The sequence below is a fragment of the Pygocentrus nattereri genome, chromosome 12, assembly GCF_015220715.1.
Source record: "Pygocentrus nattereri isolate fPygNat1 chromosome 12, fPygNat1.pri, whole genome shotgun sequence".
In the NCBI taxonomy this organism is placed as follows: domain Eukaryota; kingdom Metazoa; phylum Chordata; class Actinopteri; order Characiformes; family Serrasalmidae; genus Pygocentrus; species Pygocentrus nattereri.
The window spans coordinates 28,996,437-29,013,972 of NC_051222.1; the positions used below are offsets into that span (position 1 = coordinate 28,996,437).

General features: G+C 42.9%; 1 protein-coding gene across 1 annotated transcript in view; it reads right to left on the reverse strand.

The window, feature by feature from the left end:
• Nucleotides 1-17,536, reverse strand: part of meis1a (Meis homeobox 1 a) — a 58,430-nt gene that overhangs the window by 31,846 nt on the left and 9,048 nt on the right. The window contains exons 2-7 of the mRNA XM_037543152.1: nucleotides 9,952-10,073; nucleotides 8,914-9,052; nucleotides 8,769-8,819; nucleotides 8,306-8,356; nucleotides 7,819-7,965; nucleotides 2,524-2,632 (exon numbers count right to left, since the gene is read on the reverse strand). Of these exons, the coding sequence (XP_037399049.1) occupies nucleotides 2,524-2,632; nucleotides 7,819-7,965; nucleotides 8,306-8,356; nucleotides 8,769-8,819; nucleotides 8,914-9,052; nucleotides 9,952-10,073 (619 nt within the window). The remainder of the gene's footprint in view (nucleotides 1-2,523; nucleotides 2,633-7,818; nucleotides 7,966-8,305; nucleotides 8,357-8,768; nucleotides 8,820-8,913; nucleotides 9,053-9,951; nucleotides 10,074-17,536) is intronic.

The following is a 17,536-nucleotide window of genomic DNA, read 5'->3' on the forward strand; positions in this document are numbered from 1 at the left end:
TCGGGAGATCACATGAGTCGGGACAAGCGCCCGCGTCACTACCAGTGCTCACAGTCTCCTGATTATTGAACAGACGCACCTGTGCAGGTTGACCTACTTGGTCACTATTTAAGACTGGTCCATAATAGGGTATTGCTTCTCAACCAAAGAACATACTGAGCGTTTACCTAGATTTCCTATGATTGCATGTTATGACCCTTTTTCTTGTTTATACCAACGTCGTCTTTAGTTTCACCCTCTTGTACTTTTGCTGGCAGTTTTTGGCTTTTTCCGTGTTTAGACTTGGAACTGGTTTGTAGATTATGAATTCTGTCTATCCCTGGGATGTTGTAAGATTCATATTTGCCTGTCCCTCCGCGTTCGTCTCTCCCCTGTCAAACGTTACAGTATTCATCATTATAAGTAAGCCTTTAATTTTAGAGTACACCAGCAAGCAAGATGGAAGGCCCCTATAAAAACCTACTTAAGACCCCAAAAATGCTAGAGCCAGCCCAGGTAACACACGGTGGAACAAATGTAGTCACACACGTTCTGTGCTGTAAAGCTTGGTCTGTACTGCTTCGGTTTGTTTGTGCAGTTATGCGTGTTTACACTGAGCCCTCAGGCCCAGGAGCGTGCACACACACACACACACACACACACACACACTATTTACACATGCACATTAGAAAGAGTATTCAGTGTTATCCTTGAGCTCCCACTGAAAAAAGTGTTGCATTGAACTAACTTCTTTAAAATGCATACAGTACTCAGTAAAAGCCTAAATCCACCCTTTCAGTATCAGGGTAAATAAAAACACCCACATTACACTGAACATCACATTGAATCCTCAACAACTAAATAAAATATCAAATCTTTCAGAATGTATTGTGTCACTCTTTTTTTACAGCTTCTGTTCTTTTCAGGAGACTCACTTTCAGTGTTTTCAAAATCTGCAGGGATGTTTTTCACTCCTCCAAAGTTCAGTCTTAGAAGCTGGTTTAACATTTTCGGCTTCTCACCATCCAAATAATCCCAAACACACTCAGTGATGTTGAGGTCTGGACTCTGGGGGGGTCAGTCCAATGTTCTGAGAAGCACCAGCAGCTTCTTTGTTTGATTTCTTCTTTTCTCAGTAAGAGCTTCTTAACAGCTCCTCATCCTTTCAGACTCAGTGCTGAGTGTCTCTCAGTGGAAGGATGGACAGAAGCTCCTGTGGATGCTTTCAGATCTGAATCCAGAGTGGAGCTTGAGTGTATCCTCTCTCTCAAAGAGGAAAGCTTTAAGTGCTGTTTATCTGATAGGGACAGTTTTGGTGTCTAACAGGTCTTACAAGGTTGTTAGGAGCCCCATTTTCTCTTTGACTGTCCCCCCATTATATTATATATGATCTCCTGAAAAAATATCTCCCAAAAATGAATAACTTATGAATAACCCTTTTGACTAGAAATTAAGTAAATGAAGGGTGGTCTCTGACTTTTGCACAGTACTTTACATCATATCATCACAATTGATCTCGATCTCTAGCCCTCACTCTCTCTCAGTATCACTAATCCCTCTCTCTCCCATTTGTCTCTCTCTCCTTCTCTGTACTGAGGGGAGTATGTTATTCTGAAGGGGCAGGCTAGCAGCTGTGTGTGTGTGTGTGTGTGTGTGTGTGTGTGTGTGTGTGTGTGTGTGTGTGTGTGTGTGTGTGTGCGTTCTTTGGGGAAGTGCGTGTGCTCTGGTTTTTATTGGCCATGGTTTGGTGCACAGCACTGAGGAGCACAGACACGACTCTTTATATCACCATGCACCATTTCCCCACTAATCTACACACACATACTTACACTGCAGCTAACAGACTTCACTGTACACTGAAAATACCACTGTTCCTGCATTCCCGCGCGTGTGTGTATGTGTGTGTGTGTGTGTGTATGTGCAGTAGAAGACCCCCGGGGTGGTGCTAAAGTGTAAACGTGTGCAGGAGATGACAAAACCTCTGCAGCTCTGTTTCACTTGGCACCCAGCGAGCATTTCACAAATACTCATGCTAATATAACAGGAATATGTGCATGTGTGCGTGTGTGTGTGTGTGTGTGTGTGTGTGTGTGTGCGCTTGGACAAATACATTCTTTATTTTTCCATTCTGTAACGATTATTGGACAGAGGCATTTTACAAATTAGGGGACTTTTATTATGTAAAATCTGTGTACAGTTGTACACTCCTGGTCAAATAAGATTTTTTTGCTGATTTTCTAAATAAATATCAACACACCTTTACAGAAAACACGCATCATTTTGTTGAATTTAACATGTAAACATTAAAATATGCTATACCTTTTGCACAGACCTCATTTTATGTTCTATTTATTTTTTTATCCAAAATGTTAAATTCAGCAAATAAACAGTAATTGTACATTAACATGTACAGAAGTGTGTTCTCTGCTTCCTTTACAAAATCATCCCAACTGGAAACATGACTCTGATCATTTGACCAGCAGCGCACAAACTTTTGCACACAACTGAGCTTTAAACTGAGAGCCTAAGTAAAGCGATCTTTACCGTGCTCACTGCTGTTGTCTCCATTGAGTGAACCGGCTCGTCCACTGCAGGGAGCAGCATGACCTTCAGTGGAGTGGACAGAGACGGAGTCATCTTCCCTCCAGCACATCTACAGAGAGAGAGAGAGAGAGAGAGAGAGAGAGAAAGAGAGAGAGAGAACTAAATAAACATATTACAAACAAATAATCCTTTGATAACAATGAATTAATGCATTGATCTGAGGATTCAGCTGCATCTGTTCAAATCAATTATGATGATATTCAATATATATATATATATATATAATTAAATATATTAAATCATATTTTAAAGCACAAAAATTAATATAAATGCTTGGGGCCCTTTTATTGTTTATGTCTCCAGTTTATTGTTTATGTCTCCAGTAACGTTTCTGTATTCAGTGTATTTTTTAAGATTTATTCCTAATACCAGTAAAAGAATTGAATTCATGAATCAGACTGAATCAAATTGTGGTGAAATGTAAGAGTCCAAAGATGTATAGAGTCTCAATGAGAATCTAATCGAATCAGCTGAATCAGCTGAACTAGACCGCATGTAACTTATGATACTTTTAATCACTGCTTAAAAGATCTTGACCGAATCCAATTATGGTTGAATTAGAGATTTCTCAATGATTTTAATTCCTAAAGAAGTTTTATCAGACTCACTCATCATTTCCTTAAGAATCACAATCAGACTGAGTCATGGTGAATTTTGAGTTTTTATGATACTCTGAATCATTTCATAAAGAATCATAATCAGATTCAATCTTTTTTAATGAAATGTAATTGAATTGTTTTACAGTCAAATTTAGCATTTCATTTTACTTTGAATCACTTCCTAAGAACTGTAGTAGATTGGAATTGTGAAGGAATTTCAGGAGGTCTTGATGTTTGAATTGTTTTCTAAAGAATCGTAGCTAACTTTGAAACTTTACCATGTTTTAAATCTGTTCCTAAAGAATCGCAATCTGCTCTAATCATGGTGACATTTGAAATTTCATGGTGCTGAAGTATCGTGATCCTGTTGAATCATTGCAGGGTCAGCGGGTTACAGTCCTGTTCTCTGTTTTAGACTCTAGTAATAGATATTAGTAATATATGATTTACTCCAGTACTGAAAGAAACTGCATACCAGACATATGCTGTAAGAGATAATATACAACACATGCTGTACGGTTTTATGTGCGCATGTGCGCACACACACACACACACACACACACACACACATATCACCCATATTGTCTCACACGCACATACACACACTCAGATACACATACAGTCTTTATGAAGAAACTACCCTTCATTCATTTAATATCCAGTCAAAAGGCCCTTACGTCCAAGTTTACAGGAGATATGAGGAGATATAAAATAATCCACTTGAGAAAGGAAGGAGAAAGTTAGAGGAGAATAAGTGAAGAAACAGAAGTTCCCAAAACTGCCGTTTAAAAAATGATTAAAAGCTACAGAGAAAATGAGACTCCTAACAACCACCTGGAAGAGATGTTAGAATCCAAAACTGTCCCTATCAGATAAACAGCACTTAAAGCTTTCCTCTTTGAGAGAGAGGAGAAAATCAAGCTCCACCCTGGATTCAGATCTGAAAACATCCACAGGAGCTTCTGTCCATCCTTCCACTGTGAGACACTCAGCACTCAGAGTCTGAAAGGATGTGGAGCTGTTAAGAAGCTCTTACTGAGAAAAGAAGAAATCAAACAGAGAAGCTGCTGGTGTTTCTCAGAACATTGGACTGACCCCCCCAGAGTCCAGACCTCAGCATCACTGAGTGTGTTTGGGATTATTTGGATGGTGAGAAGCCGAAAATATTAAACCAACTTCTAGGACTGAACTTTGGAGGAGTGAAAAACATCCCTGTAGATTTCACTGAAACACTGAAAGTGAGTCTCCTGAAAAGAACAGAAGCTCTAATAGAGGTAAATAGTGGACACAATAAATACTGAAATATTTGGTGATATTTATATTTTCCATTAAATATATGTTTCTTGCTTTTTTTCCTGATTAAAAAAAATGAATAAATTGTACTTATGTTGTTTTGTCTTATGACTTATATATATACTATATACTATATATATATATATATATTCATTTTGAACACACAAAGAGAAAAAGACAGAGAAAGAGAGAGAGAGAGGGAGAGAAAGAGAGAGAGAGAGAGAGAGGGAGAGGGAGAGAAAGAGAGAGAGAGAGACAGAGAGAGAGATAGAGAGAGAGAGACAGAGAGAGAGAGAGAGAGAGAGAGACAGAGAGAGAGAGAGAGACAGAGAGACAGAGAGAGAGAGAGAGAGAGAGAGAGACAGAGAGACAGAGAGAGAGAGAGAGAGAGAGAGAGAGAGAGAGAGAGAGAGAGAGATACACAGAGAGAGAGAGAGAGAGAGAGAGAGAGAGAGAGACAGAGAGACAGAGAGAGAGAGAGAGAGAGAGAGAGACATTCATACACAAATGCTCATTTAAACACACAACTATTCCATCACACAGAAAATCAAACCCAGAACCGCCGTGACCTGCGGCGTCACTCAGGAACGGCTCAGTAAAGTATGTCTGTGAGCCTTTGAAGCGCAGTAGACCCAAATCAGCCGTTTCAGCTCAGCAGAAAATGCCAGAATGTTTTCCGTAAGCTGCTCGGTCCCAGTGGAGAACATCATTAGTGGGTGCAACTGTTCAGGTTACATATCAGCGCTGATCCCTGACCTGCTTCCTCCACAATTCTGACCCAACCGTAGCAAAAATAAAGCTCCACACTGACCCCAGAACAGCTGCCAGTTATAAATCTCCTCTAAACTGTACGACCACAACCAGAACTTCACCGTATACAAACTGATTGCAGGCTGCGTATGGTTAGTAGTTTGGCCTTCTCCGATGTAAACTAGCTTCACATCTCAAAGTACGTTCTATTTTTCCCGTAAAGCGATATACTTTGGCAACATAAAAAAAGCAACGCAATCAAATTTAAACAAATTTACTTCAAGACATGTTCGGTGAACTTTGCTTCTTGAGTTTTGCACTGGGGATGTGAGGCTAATGTAGCTAAGAAATAATGGAAGCTCATGTACACCAGTTAGCATCATGCTAACTCGCCTCAGAGGACATGGTGTTGTTAAGTAATCTCAGACAGACTCACGTGGTCTCGGACTCTGCCGAATCGCTGCCATACTGTTTTTTAGCTGTGTAACATACATATGTCTGTTGGCAACAGTACATCATACTGTATCAGAGATCATAAAGCATTGACTGTATTAGTGAAAGACAGGCTAAGTTTGATTTTTCACCTAACTTTCAATGTTTTAACCCAGATTTTTTGCAGTGCCCCGTCTTGCAGAGCACACATAGTCTACTATAGACTACCTAAGAAATCAGTGGCTGGTGTGATTTCAGGAGCGTGATGCTGATTTATTGTGGCTATTGACATATACGTATACATGTGTGTGTATTTTATACCCTTAAACTCTAATGACCCTTTGGAGGGTCCATACCCCAGTTTCATAAGCGTAAGCACCTCACATCTTACATTCATAGCAGTTAATGCATAATTTGTAGTAATTACTGAAAAATTCGAATTAGTTCAAGAATAATTTTTAGTAGTTACTGAATAATTAATAATAGTTGAGTCATTTATAGAAGTTATTAAAACAATTATAATAGTTACTGAACGCTTCATAGCAGTTGTTGAAAAAAATCATAGTAGTTATTGAATAATTCATAGTAATTATTGAATAATTCACAATGCTTACAGAATAACTCATAATAGTTACTGAGTAATTAATAGCAGTTATTGAATAATTCCGAGTAGTTACTAAACAATTTAAAGTAGTTACTGAATAATTCATAATAGTTAAAGAACATTTCACAGTAGTTATTGAATAATTTATAGAAGCTCCAAAATAATTCATAGTGGATGCTGAATAATTCACAGTAGTTCTTGAATCATTGATAGAAGTTATTATTAATTCATATAAGTTACTGAATAATTCAGAGTAGTTATTAAATAATTTGTAGTAGTTACTGAATACTTTATTTAATCATTCACAGCACTCATTCACAAATTCATTCACATTTAAGGTGTTGCTCTCTCTTGATCTCAGGTTTGAATCCCAGTGATGCTGTGACTGACAAAATCTGTCATTATCTGAAAAATCTTTGTCGATGCCAACAAAACTGCAGGTCATGGGTACTGGACAATATTATTTTCGGCCAACTGATACATCAGCAAGACTCTACAGTCTTTCTTGGTCAAGCACAGACGAGTAACTCAGGACGTCTAACCTCAACAAGCCCAGCTGCTCAACTGACGCTTAAACACCTAAAGCTCAAACTTCGACAGTGACACACAAGCTAAGAACTCATGATGGAACAGGAGTCGCCTCTCTGCTGATATCAGGCTCTGCATTAACCTGAACTGACAGGAACAGCATGGTCACACTAAGACATGCGACTCTGACCGCAATGCAGTAAAAAAACAGAAAAGACTGCGTGATCTACAAGGAACGTTTGCTCAATATTGATCAGTGTATGTAGAATAAAATGAGTGATTCACTGATTTGAATCAAATAAAATCAAAGCAGCACTTTGTGGCTGTGAATCAGACTTCGTTCTGCTGCTAAAATTACATATCGCTGCTGTCAGAACAAAGGCTTGCATCTCCAGAATGGTAACTTTACAGGAGAAGGAAAAAACCTACTTTACTTTTAATGCAAGTCAATGGAACCAGAGTTTTTTCCATGTCGTTTTGGGCCATTTCCTTTGGTCCATTCATCATGAAGTTTACACACAATGTAAAGGACCACAGACATTTTCAAATTATGACAAAAACTGAAAAACACCAAAATTGGAGATACAAGGTTTTGTTCCAACAGCAGCGATTCTAACTTATAGCTGAGATGGAAGTTGGCCAAAAAAATCTCATAACAGCTGTAAAGTATGAATTGTACTGATCTGGAACGGATTAAAAGTCTATAATTGTTTTCATTTGCATTGTAACACGTCTTATAACAACATTTATAATGCATTATGCTCACAAATGTGATACCTTTTATAAATATTTATAGCCACGTTATAATGCCTTATGAGTGCTTTATTACATTGAATGATCGCGTTTACATAAACATTATAAAAACGAAAAAAAAACGAACACCCGTTTCGTCTCAAGGCTGAACAAGCAGGATTAGTGCAGATGTTTCAGCTGGTGATCGTCAGCGCGAGCCGCGGAGCTCGGACTGCTCTGAAGAGAGCGCCTCAGTTAGAGGAGGAGCAGCGGAGGAGAAGAGGAGGAGCGGCTGACCTGATCTGCTCCCGCGGAGCTGCGGCTGAACTCCTCGCTGTCGGACTTAGAAGCTCCTTCTCTGTCGTCCACCACCAGGTCCATGGGCATCTTCCCCTTCAGGCAGCTGATATACCGGTGACAGAAGTTATCACACAGCTCGTGAACCTGCAGCACCCAGAGCACGCGCAGTTCAGCGGTAATGACAACCAAATAACAACAACAACAACATCGGGAAAGTAAGCAGCCACGATAATAATAACACTGATGTTGATAGAGATACAAATAGACACAATAACAACAACAGCAGCAATAACAATAATAATAATAATAATAATAATAATAATAATAATAACGTTGATGTTGGGGATAAAAGTCTAACAATTATACTACTACTACTACTACTACTACTACTACTACTACTACTAATAATAATAATAATAATAGTAATAATAATAATAATAATAATAATATGACACCTGAATGGCAGCAGACCAGAGATTCTCACCTTTTCTAACTCTAGAAGATGAAATCGAAGCACTTGTATGGCCTGAACCATCTATGAAACAAAATCATACATCAAATTACTGAGACAGCAGTAATAATAATAGTAATAATAATAATGATGATGATGATAGTAGTAATAATAGTAATAATAATAATGATGATGATGATGCTAGTAATAATAATAATAATAATAATAATAATAATAATAATGATGATGATGATGATGATGATAGTAATAATAATAATAATAATAATGATAATAATAATAATGATGATGATGATGATGATAGTAATAATAATAATAATAATAATAATAATAATAATAATAGTAATAGTAATAATAATAATAATGATGATGATGATGATGATGATAGTAATAATAATAGTAATAGTAATAGTAATAATAATAATAATAATAATAATAATAATAATACAGGTATTAATCTGTGCAGTTTATCACTTGCCAGGTTATCCAGGTCGGGGTTGGGCTGAAAGTAGGGCTTCTCAGCTCTGATCTGAAAAACAGACAGAATAAACTGTATAGAAGTGAAGATGCTGATGATATTGAAGGGGGGGGTGGGGGGGTTTGGGGGGGGGGGGGGGTCTGACCTGTTTGGAGAAAACGCTGAGGTCTTCATCGAAGGAGGATGAGGAGCACACATCGCCCCCCAGCCCACCCTCACGCGGAGTGCATGTGGCCAGTTCACACTTCTCAAAGACCAGAGCGAGCAGAGGGAACAGAGGATGGCTAAATAAAGGAGAGAAAGAAAAACGAAAACAAGGAAACTGTAACTAACAGAGAAATATGCCACACACTACTGTACATATATATATATATATATATAAGCAGGGAAAAGGTTCTGTGCATTATATATAATAGTGCTATATAGACACGTCACTACAGCATTCATTAAAACTACTGTCTATTAAAAATAGTACTTTTAATTTGAAAACTGCAGCGATTAAAATGCGAGCAGCAGCCCGCAGGATTTCTCAACTGATTCCGTTAAAATACCATTAAAATCCGTTAAAAATCAACTGATCTGTTTTTATGATGCTGTTTGTTTGTTGTTGACTACGATACAATAATGAATGAACTACATCATAAAAACAGAATCTTTCTGAACAGCACTGGAAATGGTCGACTTTTCGTAAAAGTGAAATGTACTTTTAAATGAGTTTAGAAAATTCTGAATTATTTATTTATTTACTTATTTACTTATTGACTTGAACCCTGCTATGTTTACCGTGTATGATGTAAGATGTGTTATAATAATATTGAGGTTGATTATCATAATGATACTAAGAAAAAAATGTATAATAATAATAATTATTATTATTACTATTATTATTATTGTTGTTGTATTATTATTATTACTATTGTTGTTGTTACTATAATTATTATTATTATTATTATCGATATAGTTTAACATGTCAATACATTTAGCTATGTATATATTTAACTATATGAACCTTATTAACTGTAATATCTGTTGAACTCTGTACAGTAAAGTTGTCAGAATTCACCAGCGATTAACAAAAAAGGCTCGTTGTTTGAAGCAGATAAACGTGTGTGTGTGTGTGTGTGTGTGTGGGTGTGTGGGTGTGTGTGTGTGTGTGTGTGAGTAACGCTCGCGCTGTCTGTACCCGTAGATCGCGTCTTTGTCCCGCCGGAGCGCCTCGCCGGCGGAGAGCGGAGCTCCGAGGACCGGCCGGACCGCCGAGAACTCCGGGTACAGGGGGTCCGGGGGGTACAGGTGGTCCGGATACTGAGCACAGACACAGTAGAACAACACACTGAACAAAGCAGAGAGTCCGGGCGCTCAGAACACACCGACCACACTGAGTATGAGCACAGGCCTGTGAAGAAGTTTGTGCACCCCTGCTCAAATTAAAGATCTTTTGATTGATTTGCCGAGTGAAAGTCAGAGAACGCGCTCCTCTACAGTGAACATGCTCCTCTACAGTGAACGTACTCCTCTACAGTGAACATGCTCCTCTACAGTGAACGCGCTCCTCTACAGTGAACATACTCCTCTACAGTGAACGTACTCCTCTACAGTGAACATGCTCCTCTACAGTGAACATGCTCCTCTACAGTGAATGTGCTCCTCTACAGTGAACGTGCTCCTCTACAGTGAACGTACTCCTCTACAGTGAACATGCTCCTCTACAGTGAACATGCTCCTCTACAGTGAATGTGCTCCTCTACAGTGAACATGCTCCTCTACAGTGAACGTACTCCTCTACAGTGAACATGCTCCTCTACAGTGAATGTGCTCCTCTACAGTGAACATGCTCCTCTACAGTGAATGTGCTCCTCTACAGTGAACATGCTCCTCTACAGTGAATGCACTCCTCTACAGTGAACATGCTCCTCTACAGTGAACGCGCTCCTCTACGGTGAATGCTCTCCTCTACAGTGAACGCGCTCCTCTACAGTGAACATGCTCCTCTACAGTGAACGCGCTCCTCTACAGTGAACGCTCTCCTCTACAGTGAACGCGCTCCTCTACAGTGAACGCGCTCCTCTACAGTGAATGCTCTCCTCTACAGTGAATGCGCTCCTCTACAGTGAACATGCTCCTCTACAGTGAACGTGCTCATCTACAGTGAATGTGCTCCTCTACAGTGAACATGCTCCTCTACAGTGAATGTACTCCTCTACAGTGAATGCACTCCTCTACAGTGAATGCACTCCTCTACAGTGAACATGCTCCTCTACAGTGAACGCGCTCCTCTACAGTGAATGCTCTCCTCTACAGTGAACGCGCTCCTCTACAGTGAACATGCTCCTCTACAGTGAACATGCTCCTCTACAGTGAACGCGCTCCTCTACAGTGAACATGCTCCTCTACAGTGAACGCGCTCCTCTACAGTGAATGTGCTCCTCTACAGTGAATGCGCTCCTCTACAGTGAATGCGCTCCTCTACAGTGAATGTGCTCCTCTACAGTGAACGTGCTCCTCTACAGTGAACATGCTCCTCTACAGTGAACGTGCTCCTCTACAGTGAATGCGCTCCTCTACAGTGAACATGCTCCTCTACAGTGAACGTGCTCCTCTACAGTGAACGTGCTCCTCTACAGTGAATGCGCTCCTCTACAGTGAACATGCTCCTCTACAGTGAACGTGCTCCTCTACAGTGAACGTGCTCCTCTACAGTGAATGCGCTCCTCTACAGTGAACATGCTCCTCTACAGTGAATGTGCTCCTCTACAGTGAATGTACTCCTCTACAGTGAATGCGCTCCTCTACAGTGAACATGCTCCTCTACAGTGAACGTGCTCCTCTACAGTGAACGTGCTCCTCTACAGTGAATGCGCTCCTCTACAGTGAACACGCTCCTCTACAGTGAACGCGCTCCTCTACAGTGAACGCGCTCCTCTACAGTGAACGCGCTCCTCTACAGTGAATGCGCTCCTCTACAGTGAACGCGCTCCTCTACAGTGAACAAGCTCCTCTACAGTGAATGTGCTCCTCTACAGTGAACATGCTCCTCTACAGTGAATGCACTCCTCTACAGTGAACGCGCTCCTCTACAGTGAACATGCTCCTCTACAGTGAATGTGCTCCTCTACAGTGAACGTGCTCCTCTACAATGAACGTGCTCCTCTACAGTGAACATGCTCCTCTACAGTGAATGTGCTCCTCTACAGTAAACGTGCTGCTCTACAGTGAACATGCTCCTCTACAGTGAACGTGCTCCTCTACAGTGAATGTGCTCCTCTACAGTGAACATGCTCCTCTACAGTGAATGTACTCCTCTACAGTGAATGTGCTCCTCTACAGTGAACATGCTCCTCTACAGTGAACGCGCTCCTCTACAGTGAACATGCTCCTCTACAGTGAACGCGCTCCTCTACAGTGAATGTACTCCTCTACAGTGAACATGCTCCTCTACAGTGAATGTGCTCCTCTACAGTGAATGCGCTCCTCTACAGTGAATGCGCTCCTCTACAGTGAATGTGCTCCTCTACAGTGAACGTGCTCCTCTACAGTGAACATGCTCCTCTACAGTGAACGTGCTCCTCTACAGTGAATGCGCTCCTCTACAGTGAACATGCTCCTCTACAGTGAACGTGCTCCTCTACAGTGAACGTGCTCCTCTACAGTGAATGCGCTCCTCTACAGTGAACATGCTCCTCTACAGTGAATGTGCTCCTCTACAGTGAATGTACTCCTCTACAGTGAATGCGCTCCTCTACAGTGAACATGCTCCTCTACAGTGAACGTGCTCCTCTACAGTGAACGTGCTCCTCTACAGTGAATGCGCTCCTCTACAGTGAACATGCTCCTCTACAGTGAACGCGCTCCTCTACAGTGAACGCGCTCCTCTACAGTGAACGCGCTCCTCTACAGTGAATGCGCTCCTCTACAGTGAATGCGCTCCTCTACAGTGAACGCGCTCCTCTACAGTGAACAAGCTCCTCTACAGTGAATGTGCTCCTCTACAGTGAACATGCTCCTCTACAGTGAATGCACTCCTCTACAGTGAACGCGCTCCTCTACAGTGAACATGCTCCTCTACAGTGAATGTGCTCCTCTACAGTGAACGTGCTCCTCTACAATGAACGTGCTCCTCTACAGTGAACATGCTCCTCTACAGTGAATGTGCTCCTCTACAGTAAACGTGCTGCTCTACAGTGAACATGCTCCTCTACAGTGAACGTGCTCCTCTACAGTGAATGTGCTCCTCTACAGTGAACATGCTCCTCTACAGTGAATGTACTCCTCTACAGTGAATGTGCTCCTCTACAGTGAACATGCTCCTCTACAGTGAACGCGCTCCTCTACAGTGAACATGCTCCTCTACAGTGAACGCGCTCCTCTACAGTGAATGTACTCCTCTACAGTGAACATGCTCCTCTACAGTGAATGTACTCCTCTACAGTGAATGCACTCCTCTACAGTGAATGTGCTCCTCTACAGTGAATGTACTCCTCTACAGTGAAAATGCTCCTCTACAGTGAACATGCTCCTCTACAGTGAACGCGCTCCTCTACAGTGAACATGCTCCTCTATAGTGAATGTGCTCCTCTACAGTGAATGTACTCCTCTACAGCGATTGCGCTCCTCTACAGTGAACGTGCTCCTCTACAGTGAATGTACTCCTCTACAATGAATGTACTCCTCTACAGTGAATGCGCTCCTCTACAGTGAACGTGCTCCTCTACAGTGAACGTGCTCCTCTACAGTGAACGCGCTCCTCTACAGTGAATGTACTCCTCTACAGTGAACAGTCTCCTCTACAGTGAACACTCTCCTCTACAGTGAATGCACTCCTCTACAGTGAATGCGCTCCTCTACAGTGAATGCGCTCCTCTACAGTGAACACTCTCCTCTACATTGAATGCCCTCCTCTGCAGTGAATGTGCTCCTCTACAGTGAATGCTGTCCTCTACAGTGAATGCCCTCCTCTACAGTGAATGCCCTCCTCTGCAGTGAATGTGCTCCTCTACAGTGAATGCTCTCCTCTACAGTGAATGCTGTCCTCTACAGTGAATGCCCTCCTCTACAGTGAATGCCCTCCTCTGCAGTGAATGTGCTCCTCTACAGTGAATGCTCTCCTCTACAGTGAATGCTCTCCTCTGCAGTGAATGCGCTCCTCTACAGTGAACGTGCTCCTCTACAGTGAACACGGTCCTCTACAGTGAACACTCTCCTCTACAGTGAACGTGCTCCTGTATAGTGAACATGCTCCTTTATAGTGAACATGCTCCTCTACAGTGAACGTGCTCCTCTACAGTGAACACACTCCTCTACAGTGAACACTCTCCTCTACAGTGAACGTGCTCCTCTACAGTGAACGTGCTCCTCTACAGTGAACACGCTCTTCTACAGTGAACATGGTCCTCTACAGTGAACGTGCTCCTCTACAGTGAACATGCTCCTGTATAGTGAACATGCTCCTATACAGTGAACGTGCTCCTCTGCATTGAAGGCACTCCTCTACAGTGAATGTACTCCTCTACAGTGAATGCGCTCCTCTACAGTGAATGCGCTCATCTACAGTGAACGCTCTCCTCTACAGTGAATGCTCTCCTCTACAGTGAATGCGCTCCTCTACAGTGAACGCGCTCCTCTACAGTGAACGCTCTCCTCTACAGTGAATGTGCTCCTCTACAGTGAATGCTCTCCTCTACAGTGAATGTGAGCCTCTACAGTGAATCTGCTCCTCTACAGTGAAGACTCTCCTCTACAGTGAACACGCTCCTCTACAGTGAACACTCTCCTCTACAGTGAATCTGCTCCTCTATAGTGAACACTCTCCTCTACAGTGAACACGCTCCTCTACAGTGAATGTGCTCCTCTACAGTGAACACTCTCCTCTACAGTGAACACGCTCATCTACAGTGAACACTCTCCTCTACAGTGAACATGCTACTCTACAGTGAACACGCTCCTCTACACTGAAGACGCTCCACTACAATGAATGCTCTCCTCTACAGTGAACACTCTCCTCTACAGTGAATGTGCTCCTCTACAGTGAATGCGCTCCTCTACAGTGAACACTCTCCTCTACAGTGAACGTGCTCCTCCACAGTGAATGTGCTCATCTGCAGTGCACACACTCCTCTACAGTGAACATGCTCCTCTACAGTGAATGTACTCCTCTACAGTGAAGGCACTCCTCTACAGTGAACGTGTTCCTCTACAGTGAACGCGCTCCTCTACAGTGAACATGCTCCTCTACAGTGAACGCGCTCCTCTACAGTGAACGTGCTCCTCTACAGTGAACATGCTCCTCTACAGTGAATGTGCTCCTCTACAGTGAACGTGCTCCTCTACAGTGAACATGCTCCTCTACAGTGAACGTGCTCCTCTACAGTGAACGTGCTCCTCTACAGTGAATGTGCTCCTCTACAGTGAACATGCTCCTCTACAGTGAATGCACTCCTCTACAGTGAATGTGCTCCTCTACAGTGAATGTACTCCTCTACAGTGAAAATGCTCCTCTACAGTGAACATGCTCCTCTACAGTGAACGCGCTCCTCTACAGTGAACATGCTCCTCTATAGTGAATGTGCTCCTCTACAGTGAATGTACTCCTCTACAGCGATTGCGCTCCTCTACAGTGAACGTGCTCCTCTACAGTGAATGTACTCCTCTACAATGAATGTACTCCTCTACAGTGAATGCGCTCCTCTACAGTGAATGTGCTCCTCTACAGTGAACGTGCTCCTCTACAGTGAACGCGCTCCTCTACAGTGAATGTGCTCCTCTACAGTGAACATTCTCCTCTACAGTGAACACTCTCCTCTACAGTGAATGCACTCCTCTACAGTGAATGCGCTCCTCTACAGTGAATGCGCTCCTCTACAGTGAACACTCTCCTCTACAGTGAATGCCCTCCTGTGCAGTGAATGTGCTCCTCTACAGTGAATGCTGTCCTCTACAGTGAATGCCCTCCTCTACAGTGAATGCCCTCCTCTGCAGTGAATGTGCTCCTCTACAGTGAACGTGCTCCTCTACAGTGAACATGCTCCTCTACAGTGAATGTGCTCCTCTACAGTGAACATGCTCCTCTACAGTGAACGTACTCCTCTACAGTGAACATGCTCCTCTACAGTGAATGTGCTCCTCTACAGTGAACATGATCCTCTACAGTGAATGCACTCCTCTACAGTGAACATGCTCCTCTACAGTGAACGCGCTCCTCTACGGTGAATGCTCTCCTCTACAGTGAACGCGCTCCTCTACAGTGAACATGCTCCTCTACAGTGAACGCGCTCCTCTACAGTGAACGCTCTCCTCTACAGTGAACGCGCTCCTCTACAGTGAACGCGCTCCTCTACAGTGAATGCGCTCCTCTACAGTGAACATGCTCCTCTACAGTGAACGTGCTCCTCTACAGTGAATGTGCTCCTCTACAGTGAACATGCTCCTCTACAGTGAATGTACTCCTCTACAGTGAATGCACTCCTCTACAGTGAATGCACTCCTCTACAGTGAACATGCTCCTCTACAGTGAACGCGCTCCTCTACAGTGAATGCTCTCCTCTACAGTGAACGCGCTCCTCTACAGTGAACATGCTCCTCTACAGTGAACATGCTCCTCTACAGTGAACGCGCTCCTCTACAGTGAACATGCTCCTCTACAGTGAACGCGCTCCTCTACAGTGAATGTGCTCCTCTACAGTGAATGCGCTCCTCTACAGTGAATGCGCTCCTCTACAGTGAACATGCTCCTCTACAGTGAATGTGCTCCTCTACAGTGAATGTGCTCCTCTACAGTGAACGTGCTCCTCTACAGTGAACATGCTCCTCTACAGTGAACGTGCTCCTCTACAGTGAATGCGCTCCTCTACAGTGAACATGCTCCTCTACAGTGAACGTGCTCCTCTACAGTGAACGTGCTCCTCTACAGTGAATGCGCTCCTCTACAGTGAACATGCTCCTCTACAGTGAATGTGCTCCTCTACAGTGAATGTACTCCTCTACAGTGAATGCGCTCCTCTACAGTGAACATGCTCCTCTACAGTGAACGTGCTCCTCTACAGTGAACGTGCTCCTCTACAGTGAATGCGCTCCTCTACAGTGAACATGCTCCTCTACAGTGAACGCGCTCCTCTACAGTGAACGCGCTCCTTTACAGTGAACGCGCTCCTCTACAGTGAATGCGCTCCTCTACAGTGAATGTGCTCCTCTACAGTGAATGCGCTCCTCTACAGTGAATGTGCTCCTCTACAGTGAACGCGCTCCTCTACAGTGAACAAGCTCCTCTACAGTGAATGTGCTCCTCTTCAGTGAACACTCTCCTCTACAGTGAATGCCCTCCTCTGCAGTGAATGTGCTCCTCTACAGTGAATGCTGTCCTCTACAGTGAATGCCCTCCTCTACAGTGAATGCCCTCCTCTGCAGTGAATGTGCTCCTCTACAGTGAATGCCCTCCTCTACAGTGAATGCTCTCCTCTGCAGTGAATGCGCTCCTCTACAGTGAATGCGCTCCTCTACAGTGAACGTGCTCCTCTACAGTGAACACGGTCCTCTACAGTGAACACTCTCCTCTACAGTGAACGTGCTCCTGTATAGTGAACATGCTCCTTTATAGTGAACATGCTCCTCTACAGTGAACGTGCTCCTCTACAGTGAACACTCTCCTCTACAGTGAACGTGCTCCTCTACAGTGAACGTGCTCCTCTACAGTGAACACGCTCTTCTACAGTGAACATGGTCCTCTACAGTGAACACTCTCCTCTACAGTGAAGGCACTACTCTACAGTGAATGT